We start from the raw sequence: 14,408 nt of genomic DNA on the forward strand, positions 1-14,408 counted from the left end.
GGTGTTGGTGCATTACACGTGATAGCAAGAGAATGGATTTGAACTCGTGCAGACATTCTGAGTTTGTTCCCGGCACTAGCTTGCTAATGAGGAAAATAATCAAGTATGGAAAAAAAATTTGTATTTTGAGATTAACTTTGTTCTACAAGTGACAGCCCACTCATGTGCTTATTCAGTATATTGATTCGTGTAAGTTACTCTGTAAGTCATTGCCCTTCTTTAGGGCTTCCATAGTGCTCAGGAAGCTAACATGTCCACAAGGTGGAACCCCAACTCAAGAAGAGGTAGTGATGCGAGTTTACCTTTAGTGGGCGAGTAACTGCTTTGTACAAAAGTTGATTCTTGGGAATAAGGGATATTTTGATATGTTGAATCAATGTTTGTGACGTTGGAGAGATAGGTGATGTATTACACAATTATTTACTTATGTAATTAATGGCCTTCAAATCCAACAGGGTGCAATAAACGACCAGGGGCTAGGCTTGGTATCATGGTGGACGAATACTGGTCCAGGCCAAGATGCAGAGGAGGAGGAGGAAGAGGAAGAAGTGGAAGAGTCTGCATGACCTTGGTAGAAAAAAAAGAGAGCAGCAACTCACAAAGTTTTGGTGTTTAGCTTTGTACATAAACGTTGGGTTTTAATGAATTTCATGCTATTTCTGTTTGTCACTCTCAGTGCCTCCTACCCTTTTCTCTTTCCATCTCTGCCTCTCTGTCTTGTTCTCTCTTTTCCCCTCCCTCCCTCCCTCCCTTTCCTTTCATTCTTATGACCCTAGAATATTATGGGTTTTATACATCTTTGCATACTCGGCAGGAAGCAGATTTGTAATATATTAGATCTTGAACCATTAGAAATTTGTTTCAGTTTGTAGGACTGCACCATACAAAATCATTCACACTGCTACGTTTTTATACCCTGTGGATGATATTTGTGGTCTGTCAAATTGTTGGTAGCAATTTTGGAGAAAATACTCCACTTTAATCCAGTCTAGAACAAAAATGTTTTGTTTATTGCCTAAATTGGCAGTTGAAGATGTGTCTTTTTTTCATATATTTCGTAGTAGAACTTGAAAATTTTAAGAATTTCATTATGAATGTAATTTTCTAATGATTTATGCAGATATCTTCAATATGATCTTTTTAGTAGTGCTTCTAACCATGCAGATGATTTTGTTTGATAGCACAAGATAAATTGGGCTTTCAAGTCTTGCTAGTAATGCCAAGAGATTCAGGGGAATTTACTAAACTGCTGGTTCTGCATATGGTTTTAATCAAAAGTAAAGTAAATTATATATATATATTTCTTGTAAAATGTCATCACTGTTTGATATGGTTATGCCACTTTTCGTTGGGATTTGTTGTAATGACTTTGCAATAAGGACAAACTCTTAGGTATTTTAGCCTCAGAAATTTTCAAAGGTTTTTGTCTCCACCAAGGATATGCACCTACCATTCTCATATTTCCTCTATCTTTCTGCCAAACATACACACCTGCCATACTTGTATTTCCTTTTGTCTTTCTTCCTTTTTCTAGGTCGCTGTCTCCATCAAGCATATACACCAACCATTTTCATATTTCCACTATTTTTGTTCCTCACTGTGGGTCATTCCCATTTGTTGTTCTCATTTTGCTAATATATATGCTGTCTTCTAGCCATCCTTCATGCGTCCATTCTATTTATTTTCCTAGCTCTTATAACCAACTTCATTCTTCAGTGTCACACCCTATCTGGTACCCACATTTCTTACTCTACTCACTCTCCTAATTCCACATCTCATTCTTAGAGAATTGTCTTCACATTATGCATCAAGTCATTTAGCCATGGCAATGTTCCACTTGTTCACAGGATGACGAATAGTTCACTGGAATAAATCACACCTCAAAACTTATATTTTTACCCCACAGACACAAGCTACGAGCAACACATCACCCTCTCACATTCCTCTGTATCCTTTCCTTTGTTCATGCCTTCTAAAAGGCATGTTTTTCAAAAATCTGATATGATTTCTGTAGACCCATAAATGCTTCTTGTTATCTTGTTACATTTTGATTACATTTTATCATTTACATTTTCTTTTGTGCTTCATATACTAAATATATATTTCAATGTTAATCTTTACAACTTAGTCCTTACACTAACATATAATCTTTATCTACCCAGTTTTTTGGCATTATGCACTCATTCCAAGCCTTCACAAGTAATGTGGTTCACTCAGCAACTCCACAATATTTCGAATCAAAATCTTTTCCTCTATTTCTTGTGCATTACCTTTAGTAACTCATCACCCTCAGTCTGCTGTGAGACTTTACTAAACCACTTATTCTCTTTCCTCTTGACCTATGTTTGACGGTATAGCCCTATCAACTCTTCAGAGTCCTCCTCCTTTCAAGAGTGTCCATTTTCTATAATTTATAGCAATATATCATTCTTCATTCTCCTCATTTATTCCAGTCCATTCTTTTGTTATTATCTTATGCCCAGTTCATCTACCATGTTCTCTCCATGCAATAAACTTCATCTTCCTTCATACTTAATTTTACTAACTGAATTTTAATTTAATCACTGATTCTTCCCTTTGGCAATACATCGTCTCATTTTTCTCTGTAACGCTTTCTTAGCTTCAATGCTTTGCTTTGCCATTACCCTTCTCCTTTACCTCATCTTTTTCTCTTTCAGATTGTCATATTTATTCATATATTTATTATGCTTAATTGTTGTTTCCCGTGTAAGCGAGGTAGCACCAGGAAACAGATGAAGAGTAGCCCATCCATTCATATACGTATATATGTGTATATATACATAAACATTATCTCGGAGAGCAAAAATGGGTATGTTTGAAGGAATAGTGGTTCCAGCACTGTTACATAGTTGTGAGGCATGGGCTATACATAGGGTTGTGCAGAGGAGGGTGGATGTGTTGGAAATGAAATGTTTGAGGACAATATGTGGCGTGAGGTGGTTTGATCGAGTAAGTGATGAAAGGATAAGAGAGATGTGTGGTAATAAAAATAATGTGGTTGAGAGAGCAGAAGAGGGTGTGTTGAAATGGTTTGGTTACATGGAGAGAATGAGTGAGGAAAGATTGACAAAGAGGATATACATGTCAGAGATGGAGGGAACGAGAAATGGGAGACCAAATTGGAGATGGAAGGATGGATTGAAAAGATTTTGAGTAATCGGGGCCTGAACATACAGGAGGGTGAAAGGCGCGTGAGAAATAGAGTGAATTGGAACGATGTGGTGTACCAGGGCATGTGAAGCATCTGGGGTAAACCATGGAAAGTTTTGTTGGGCCTGGATGTGGAAAAGCTGTTGTTTCGGTGCATTACACATGACAGCCAGAGACTGAGTGTGAATGTGGCCTGTTTGTCTTTTCCTGGCGCTGCTTCGCACGGGGTGGCAGGTGGGGAGGGAGCTATTTCATATGTGGTGGGGTGGCAACGAGATTGGATTGAAGGCAGCAAGTTTGAATATGTACATGTAAATATATGTATATGTCTGTGTATGTATATGTATGCATACGTTGAAATGTATAGGTTTGTATATGTGCGTGTGTGGGTGTTTATTAATATGTGTATGTGGGTGGGTTGGGCCATTCTTTCGTCTGTTTCCTTGCGTTACCTTGCTAATGCAGGAGATGGCAATTAAGTATAATAAATAAGAATAATGAATATACATAAACACCCATACACGCACATATATGTACATTATTATTATTATTATTATTATTATTATTATTATTATTATTATTATTATAATAATCGCTGTTTCCCACATCAGCGAGGTAGGGCCGGGAAAACAGACAAAGAATTGCCCATCCACTCATATACACGTATATATACATAAACACCCATATATGCACTTATAAATACATATATATATATATATATATATCAATATACACGTACACAGACATATACATGTATACACATGAACTTATTCATACTTGCTTGCCTTCATCCATTCCTGTTGCTAACCCCCCCTGCTTCAACGAGATAGCGCCAGGAAAACAGACAAAAAAGGACACATTCGTTCGCACTCAGTCTCTATCTGTCTTGAGTAATACACTGAAACCACAGCTCCGTATCCCCATCCAGGCCCCACAGATCATTCCATGGTTTACCAGAGACATTTCACGTGCTGTGGTTCAGTCCATTGATAGCACGTCGACCCCTGGTGTACTATATCGTTCCAATTCACTCTATCCCTTGCAGGCCTCTCACCCTCCAGTATGTTCAGGCCTCAATCACTCAAAATCTTTTCCATTCCATCCTTCCACCTCCAGTTTGGTCTCCCGCTTCTTGTTCCCTCCACCTCCAACACATATATCCTCTTTGTCACTCTTTCCTCACTCATTCTGACCATTTCTACACACTCTCTTCTGCTCTCTCAACCACACTCTTTTTATTACCACACATCTCTCTTATCCTTACATTACTTACTCAATCAAACCCCACCTCACACCACATATTGTCCTCAAACATTTCATTTCCATCGCATCCACCCTTCTCCGCACAACCCGATTGGTATTCTGAATTCAGAAAGTTTTCTGCTGGGCTTTTAGGGCCTTTTAATACAATTTATTTACTTCCTCATAGTACAGAAAGAACTATTCAACTGTATTTGGCATTCATTCCGATGTATGTTTGTGTCTACTCTTTGGTCAAGTTTTACATTAAAGTTCAATTCTCAGCCATATTTGATAAATAGTCATGAAGCTTCAGTACTATTTTATTCTTTTCTTCACATCGCATTTTTTCATTAATCACGCCATGTCACCTTTATTGCCTTTCGGGAGTATTTACTTCATAGTGTTTTAATGCTCTCTTTCTGAAAACTCTTCTTTAGTGTTTGCCATCCATATCATCCAACCGTAATCCATCATATAATCAGAGTTTCTTATATCTACTGCGAGCATTGTACCATGTATAGATTAATTTATCCCTACTCCAAGTATTTGTGACAGTGTATTTGGTACACACGTACAGCAAATTCCTTCACAAAAATGAGAATTTTACCATTTGATTAATGCTTAAAGCACTCAGGGGTTAGAAGTAGTAGCAGTTTTTTCCTGAATTCATTAGGATTACTTCAGTTAACAAAAGGATGAAGAGTTTTTGGAATAGGGAAGTTGAGGTTGAATAGTTGACTTAAGATTATTGTCACAAGGAGGTAGTTTATTTTGAATATTCAGATTCATTTAGGGAGAGAAAGGTATGAAAAGTTAGAGTTCTCATATGAAGTAATGTGGTAAATGGGCAGATGAAATATTACATGGAGGTACTAACTTCAAACAGTGCAAACATTAGAAAAAAGATATATACATGTTGCAGTGGTATATGAATTTTATATAAGAGTATTGTATTGTGATTCTCAATATTGATTTTGTGTCTAAGTTGGTGCATGTATTAAACAGGATTGATATTGAATATATCTGTTAACGTGTTGATGTCAAGAGTATTGATATTGTATCATTTATTTTATTATGTGGCAATGCTAATTTTTATACTTCTCTCTGGATTGTCATTCTAATTTGTAGTGATACTTTATATAAACTGTGATATTAGTTAGCGTATATTCATACTAGCTTGTTTTTCAAATACATGAGTAAAGTACTTTGGTTGTATCATTGTATTATCTATCTATCTGTGACACCTATTCCCTTCAGGAACTCCCACAAGGGGGTGGCCACGACAAACATAAGTCCATAACTGGTGAACTCCAGTGCAGTTTCTTAGCCTTTAGTGCCTCAGCCTTACCAGGTCACTGGCAGAGGGCGACTATAGTGCAGTGTTTCCAGAAGCTCCCACCTAATGTTCCAACCGAGTATTTTGTCCTGTGTCTATCTAATGTTCCTGCCTGCCTAATGTTCCAACCTACTACTTCTGCCTAATGCTCCCACCTAATGTTCCTTCCTGCTATTCATTTATTTATTCATTTATATTTATTATACTTTGTCGCTGTCTCCTGCATTAGTGAGGTAGTGCAAGGAAACAGATGAAAGAATGGCCCAACCCACCCACATACACATGTATAAACATACACGTCCACACACGCACATATACATTTCAACATGTATATACATACACAGACATATACATATATACACATGTACATAATTTATACTTGCTGCCTTTATTCATTCCCTTCACCACTCCTCCACACATGAAATAACACCCCCCTCCCCCCCGCACATGCTAAGAAAAGAAAACAAAGGCCACATTCGTTCACACTCAGTCTCTAGCTGTCATATATAATGCACCGAAACCACAGCTCCCTTTCCATGTCCAGACCCCACACAACTTTCCATGGTATACCCCAGACGCTTCACATGCCCTAGTTCAATCCACTGACAGCACGTCGACCCCGGTATACCACATCGTTCCAATTTACTCTATTCCTTGCACGCCTTTCACCCTCCTGCATGTTCAGGCCCTGATCGCTCAAAATCTTTTTCTCTCCATCCTTCTACCTCCAATTTGGTCTCCCACTTCTCCTCATTCCCTCCACCTCTGACACATATATCCTCTTTGTCAATTTTTCCTCACTCATTCTCTCCATGTGACCAAACCATTTCAATACACCCTCTTCTGCTCTCTCAACCACACACTTTTTATTACCACACATCTCTCTTACCCTTTCATTATTTGATCAAACCACCTCACACCACATTTTGTCCTCAAACATCTCATTTCCAACACATCCACCCTTCTCCGCACAACCCTTGCAACCCTATAACATTGTTGGAACCTCTATTCCTTCAAACATACCCATTTTTGCTTTCCGAGATAATGTTCTCGCCTTCCACACATTCTCCAACACTCCCAGAACTTTCGCTCCCTCCCCCACCCTATGACTCACTTCTGCTTCCAATGTTCCATCCGCTGCCAAATCCACTCCCAGATATCTAAAACACTTTACTTCCTCCAGTTTTTCTCCATTCAAACTTTCCTCCCAACTGACTTGTCTCTCAACCCTACTGTAACTAATAACCTTGCTCTTATTCACATTTACTCTTAACTTTCTTCTTTCACACACTTTACCAAACGCAGTCACCAGCTTGTGCAGTTTCTCACCTAAATCAGCCACCAGCTCTGTAGCATCAGCGAACAACAACTGACACTTCCCAAGCCCTCCCATCCACAACAGACTGCATACTTGCCCCTCTGTCCAAAACTCGCATTCAACTCCCTAACAACCCCATCCATAAACAAACAACCTTGGAGACATCACACACCCCTACCACAAGCCAACATTCACTGAGAACCAATCACTTTCCTCTCTTCCTACTCGTACACATGTCTTACATCCTCGATAAAAACTTTTCATGGCTTCTAGCAACTTGCCTCCCACACCATATATTCTTAATACCTTCCACAGAGCATCACTATCAACTCTTATCATATGCCTTCTTCAAATCCATGAATGCTACATACAAATCCATTTGCTTTTCTAAGTATTTCTCACATACATTCTTCAAAGCAAACACCTGATCCACACATCCTCTACCACTTCTGAAACCACACTGCTCTTCCCCAATCTGATGCTCTGTACATGCCTTCACCCTCTCAATCAATACCCTCCCATATAATTTACCAGGAATACTCAACAAACTTATACCTCTGTAATTTGAGCACTCACTCTTATCCCCTTTGCCTTTGTACAATGGCACTACGCATGCATTCCGCCAATCCTGCTACTTCTACATAATGTTAGTCTAATTTCCTACCTACCATTTTGCCGAAAGGCAGCGCTGGAGCACAGTGCTCACCTCAGGAAAATCTAGAGTTACAAAGAATGGGTTGTGGATGGTACCTGTCCATGTGGTCAACACATTCATTGCAGTTCCACTGTGAGCGACATTCTCCCACTGGTATATATTCATAGCAGGCAGCATGAGCGGGGAAGGTACTTCTTCACACTACACACGACCTTTATCTTGCCTCCCTCTGTACATTTGTGCATCATTCCTGGATCATCTTGGCTCCACTCTTGGTCCAGTTGATAGTAGTTGCCAGCCTTATCAACACACCTGCTGCATAGCCATTCAGAACAGGTTTCTCCTGCAGGAATATATTCTCAGCAACTGGGAGGTGGCATTCCTCCCATGTTGTTTGTATCCCAGTCCTCGTGCAGATGCATGTGGTGCAGAAATCAGTTCTCCATACATCGTGAAGTTTGTGGTACATACCAAGGTGGTCAACACAACCACTGCAGTTCCGCTTTGGACAGCACTCTCCAGCTGGGATGTAGTCATAACATCTAGGGTGAGGTGGCTGGGTTTCTTCACAGTGCACACATTCTATCTTTAATTTCTCCCTCTGTACACATTTAACTGATGCAGGGATCTCCGTTGTTCCACTTGTGGCTGCTTACATGGTAAGTTCCAACTTCGTCGAAGCATCCACTGCAACGCCATTCAGAGCAGCACTCTCTTGGTGGGGTGTATTGCCAACAGCTGGGAAAAGGGGTTGATCGCAGGTGACACTCCTTGCATGTTGTCTGTATCCCATTCTCCAGGCAGATGTGCGGTGCAGAGATCAGTCTTCCATAATTTAGAGATTTTATATTTATTGTGTTAACCTTGTTTTCTCTGTTAGACTTCCATGCTTGGTTAGAAGACGTCTGTCCTATTTCTCCGTTTCCTGCTCATGTTAAGTTCCCTGAAAACTCCACAAGCGTACCATCCTACTGAATGAAAGTACAGAAGCTATACTGTGTGCAGGCTCATTACTATCTCAAGTCCTGAGGCAGAAATAAGGCTTAACAGTATTTTATTCTACCATCCTTAATAACATAACATCAGAATACTAAAATTGACTCATCTCTTCAAATGTATCGTAATAATAACATTCCTTTTTCAAAAACAAGCAAGCCACTGTCATTAATACACTGGATAATAGCAATTATGCAATAGTTGCAGCAGTTAGGGCAGTCTCCTTTCGACAGGATGAACTGCATCAAGGCATGATTCCGAGCAGACAGGAAGTCTGTGTTCTTAGACGGAGATGAAATAGGCAAGCAAGGACTGCCACTAGCTCAGAGACAAACTCCCTTAGAACATATGCCTTGACCACCTGGATCTAGAAGATTATTTGGAAGACGCTGCTGGAGGAGAATATAGATGACAGTTAAGCAGGTTGGGATGGGGGCAGAAGACTGGAAGCAGAATCATTCAAATTTGAGTAGGAGTAAAAAAAAAAAAAAAGGTGTCAAAAGAGCAGCTTTCTTAGCTGTAGGGTTAGCAATTGATAGATCAGATTGGAAAAAGGTTGAAAGGTTGGTTTATAGAGGGTAATGTTTTTGATTAAAGAATCAAAAAACTTATTAGAAGAGGAAGAAGTCAAGTAGCACACTTTCATTTTAGGAAAATATGTTTCACTTCATGAAGAGCAGCTTTAGAGTGATTCCGAGCAGAGACAACAGCAAAGTGGGTTTCAGAGGAAGAGAGTCTTATGGTTCGGTAGGCACCACCCTTGACGAGACAAGCATCAGAGCAAGAGCATTCAAACCATGACTGGGAGAGAACGATTTAGGTAATGAGATGCAGGACTCAATAGGCATCTCTGATGCCTATTCCCAACTGAAACTCACTCAAGGGGGCAGCCAGAGCAATAAAGACATCATAACTAGTGAACTCCAGTGACTTGATTCCAGCAAAGGTAACCTCCGCTAAGCGTCAGCATGGCATGAAGAAGCATCCTGGCCAGCAAAGACATACCCATCCCACTTAAAGTCAGTCAAAGAATCTGCACAGGTGATTACTGCAGAGCTCTACAATAACAAAGTTGGGGAGGGTAGGGAGTGAGCATACCAAACCAGGAGAGACAGATATGTAAGATTGTAGTCGAAGGACATTCATTGGGCAGAAAGAGTGAAATTATAGCGAGAGGGTTTAAAAAAAAGAGAGAGCTCGTATATGTTGGGAAAGTGGTTATGAATGTCAGGAACTTGTGTTTGGTATTTGATTATCTGCTCCATATCTTTAAGGGGAATACAAGAAAAAGTCTAGATTCCACCGGGATCATCCCAATTAGAGCCTAACCAATCCTGGTATACATTGCAATCCCGGCATAAAGGAAGGTGAAGATTACAGAGCTACATGGCAAGAATACACAATTTTAGTTACTGGAGGAGAAATACACAAAATATGAGAGCTAAATTATAGAGGGTAGAGAAATTTTAAGCCAGTTGGCGTCAAAGTGAAGGGACTCAATTTAGGTATAAGCCAGTTGGCGTCAAAGTGAAGGGACTCAAATTAGGTCCAACAGACAAACAACATGAGTTTTTATAATATTACAGCTGGTGCAAATGCTACCCTTGTAGCAGAAACGATGGTAGTGTTTAAAGTTAGAGATCTGATAACATAGAAGGGAAGCATTGTAGAGAGGGGGCAGTATTGGACAGTCGGGTTTGAGAGAGAAGTGAAGGGAAAGTGTTCTACAGAAGGGAAGGTTAGATGTGAGATTGTAAATGTTGCATGTTGCAGAGTTAATAGAGGAGCAGTTCTATGTAGTGGGAGATTAAGTGGGTGTGAGCATAGTGGCAGGTCAGACACAGTGGGGTTAAGTGGGTGGAAGAGAGGTCAACGAACGACCCAAGAGGCCATGTGTAGGTAGTGTGAAGACGGTAGAGAAATACATTGGATAGGGAAGGCCTGAGAGCATGGATTATGTCAGGGGCTAGGGGCCCATGGCTAAGACTAAATGATGGGTCTAGGTGGTGTGGCTAGGACTAGGGGATGGGGATAGGGGCGTGATTAGGGATAGGGAATGGGGGTTAAGAGTCGTGGCTAGAATCTGGGATAGAGGGCTAGGACAAGAGGATGGGGGCTAAAATGTGTGGCTAAGACTAGGGGCATGGCTAGGATTAGAGGATGGGTCTAGGGTAGTGGCCAGGACTAAAAGATAGGGCAAGGATTGTGACTAGGACTAGAGGATAGGGTTAGGGAGGCCCGTGGACAGGACTATCTGACCGGGAGAGTGGGGTTAACGCTCAGGGAGCCAGCGGGGTGACACATAAAATGGCCACCATGCATTAGCCCCCCACTGTGCCACACACCAACCTCCCCCAGGCCACTTAACCTGCCTCCGTCATATGCTGTTATCCCCCGTCACCTGAACTGACCGTCACGACAGCTGTTGTAACCCCTCGCTCTTGACTGTGTTTGTACTCTCTCTGTAACACTCTGTTGCCTGTAATTACCTCCTTGTACTGTACAGGGAGGAAGGTGTACACTGGTGTGACCCCATCTCTTGTACTGTACGGGGAGGGAGTTGTACACACCAGACAGATACTGGAGGGAGATAGATGTATGAACAGCCAGTAATCAAGGCAACATAACATGAAATATGGTCATATTAGACACGTGTTGTAGCTGTTCTGTCCTCGTGCATTCTACTCGAAGTCCACACTCACTCTACCACTCCATAGTCCACTTCACTCCTCCACAATCCACTCCCTGGCCTTCCCATCTACTCCAAACCTCTCATATAAAGTACATCTTCGCCTCTCACGGCTCATAACAACTACACATGAGACGTTAGTCACATTACCCCACACCTCAGTCCTCCACACTGCTCCACCTTGGTCCACCTCCTCCACACTGCTCCACCTTGTACCATCTCCTCCACCTTGTTCCACCTCCTCCACACTGCTCCACCTTGTACCATCTCCTCTGCTCCACCTTGTTCCACCTCCTCCACACTGCTCAACTTTGTTCCACCTCCTCCACCTTGGTCCACCTCTTCCACCTTGTACCACCTCCTCCACCTTGTACTATCTCCTCCACACTGCTTCATCTTGGTCCACCTGCTCCACCAGGAGGGAGAGGTAGGTGGGTGTAGCACCACCCCGAGGAGAGGTAGGTGGGTGTAGCCACCAGGAGGGAGAGGGAGGTGGGTGTAGCCACCACCAGGAGGGAGAGGTAGGTGGGTGTAGCCACCAGGAGGGAGAGGTAGGTGGGTGTAGCCTACAGGAGAGAGAGAGAGAGGTGGGTGTAGCCACCAGGAGGGAGAGGTAGGTGGGTGTAGCCACCAGGAGGGAGAGGTAGGTGGGTGTAGCCACCAGGAGGGAGAGGTAGGTGGGTGTAGCCACCAGGAGGGAGAGGTAGGTGGGTGTAGCCACCATGAGAGAGAGAGAGGTGGGTGTAGCCACCAGGAGGGAGAGGTAGGTGGGTGTAGCCACCAGGAGGGAGAGGGAGGTGGGTGTAGCCACCACCAGGGAGAGAGAGAGGGAGGTGGGCGTGGCCACCCAGGGGGAGGGCACAATATAAGGCCCCGCCTCCTGGCCTGTGAGTCGCAGTTGCGCCACACAAGCCACTCTCCCAACAGCAACACAACACTCACTCTCCCAACAACACTCACTCTCCCCCTCTCATGCACAACACACAGACAACATCGCAGGAGAAACACATCTAGATCAACACCCCAAAGCAGCTACACTCCCTCATCAACAATGGGCGGGTTTTCCTGGTGTCTGGTGATGGTGGGCGTGGTGGTGGGCGTGGCCGTGGGCGTGGTGAGGGCGGACGAGTGTTCCTTGACCCCGGTCATACATATCCTATCCTACCCAGGATGTACATCCAAGCCCATACCATCCTTCGCGTGCCAGGGGAGGTGTACGTCCTACGTCCAGGTGAGCTGTGTTGCATGGAAACACAAACACACGGTGTTGCGAGGAAACACAAACACACAGTGTAGCGAGGAAACACAAACACACGGTCTTGCATGGAACACAAACACATGGTGTTGTATGGAACACAAACACACGGTGTTGTATGGAACACAAACACACGGTGTTGTAACTCTAGCACATGGTGTTGTATGGAACACAAACACACGGTGTTGTAACACTACCACCCGGTGTCGTATGAAACACAAACACACGGTGTTGCGAGGGAACACAAACACATGGTGTTGTATGGAACACAAACACATGGTGTTGTATGGAACACAAACAGACGGTGTTGTATGTAACACAAACACACGGTGTTAAGAGGAAACCCAAACACACGGTGTTGTATGGAACACAAACACACGGTGTTGCATGGAACACTACCACACAGTGTTGCATGAAACACTACCGCACAGTGTTGTATGGAACACTACCACACGGTGTTGCATGGAACACAAACACACAGTTTTCTATGGAACACTACCACACAGTGTTGTAACACTACCACACGGTGTTGTATGTAACACTACCACACAGTGTTGCATGTAACACTACCACACGGTGTTGTATGTAACACTACCACAGTGTTGCATGTAACACTACCACACGGTGTTGTATGTAACACTACCACACAGTGTTGCATGTAACACAAACACATAGTGTTGCTTGTAACGCAAACACAGTGTTGCATGTAACACTACAGCACAGTGTTGAATGCAACATTACCACAAACTGTCCAGTGTTACTGACCACAGTGTTAATGACAGTGTCAAGTGTTACTAACCGTGTTCCCGACAGTTTCTAGTGTTGCTGACAGTGTTGCTGACAGTGTCTAGTGTTGCTGACAGTATCTGGCGTTGCTGACAGTGTCTAGTGTTGCTGACAGTGTTACTGACAGTTTCTAGTGTTGCTGACAGTGTCTAGTGTTACTAACCGTGTTGCTGACAGTGTCTAGTGTTGCTGACAGTGTTACTGGAGTGTTCCCACATCACTATTCGTCCGTATGATAAGTAACACGACCAGTTAAGTACGACCTCAAGTTAAGACCAGTTAAGTACGACCTCAAGTTAAGACCAGTTAAGTACGACCTCAAGTTAGGACCAGTTAAGTACGACCTCAAGTTAAGACCAGTTAAGTACGACCTCAAGTTAAGACCAGTTAAGTACGACCTCAAGTTAAGACCAGTTAAGTACGACCACAAGTTAAGACCAGTTAAGTACGACCACAAGTTAAGACCAGTTAAGTACGACCTCAAGTTAAGACCAGTTAAGTACGACCTCAAGTTAAGACCAGTTAAGTACGACCTCAAGTTAAGACCAGTTAAGTACGACCTCAAGACCAGTTAAATACGACCTCAAGTTAAGACCAGTTAAGTACGACCTCAAGTTAAGACCAGTTAAGTACGACTTTAAGTTAAGACCAGTTAAGTACGACCTCAAGTTAAGACCAGTTAAGTACGACTTTAAGTTAAGACCAGTTAAGTACGACCCCAAGTTAAGACCAGTTAAATACGACCTCAAGTTAAGACCAGTTAAGTACGACCTCAAGTTAAGACCAGTTAAGTACGACCTTAAGTTAAGACCAGTTAAGTACGACCTCAAGTTAAGACCAGTTAAGTACGACCTCAAGTTAAGACAGTTAAGTACGACCTCAAGTTAAGACCAGTTAAGTACGACCTCAAGACCAGTTAAGTACGACCTCAAGTTAAGACCAGTTAAGTACGACCTCAAG

General features: G+C 42.5%; 2 protein-coding genes across 3 annotated transcripts in view; both read left to right on the plus strand.

The window, feature by feature from the left end:
- Polr3H (RNA polymerase III subunit H) overlaps positions 1 to 5,618 on the plus strand; it is a 42,872-nt gene extending 37,254 nt beyond the window's left edge. The window contains exon 6 of the mRNA XM_071696904.1: positions 456 to 5,618. Within this exon, the coding sequence (XP_071553005.1) occupies positions 456 to 566 (111 nt within the window). The 3' untranslated portion in view covers positions 567 to 5,618. The remainder of the gene's footprint in view (positions 1 to 455) is intronic.
- A 6,534-nt stretch (positions 5,619 to 12,152) lies between these two features.
- Positions 12,153 to 14,408, plus strand: part of Burs (Cuticle-tanning hormone bursicon) — a 9,386-nt gene continuing 7,130 nt past the window's right edge. For both annotated transcript variants that reach the window (XR_011717137.1, XM_071696905.1), the window contains exon 1: positions 12,153 to 12,638. Coding sequence is in view for 1 of the 2 variants with exons in the window: in XM_071696905.1 (XP_071553006.1) it covers positions 12,459 to 12,638 (180 nt within the window). In the remaining variant the exon portion in view is untranslated. The remainder of the gene's footprint in view (positions 12,639 to 14,408) is intronic.

This window comes from Panulirus ornatus, chromosome 61 (assembly GCF_036320965.1).
Source record: "Panulirus ornatus isolate Po-2019 chromosome 61, ASM3632096v1, whole genome shotgun sequence".
NCBI classification, from domain to species: domain Eukaryota; kingdom Metazoa; phylum Arthropoda; class Malacostraca; order Decapoda; family Palinuridae; genus Panulirus; species Panulirus ornatus.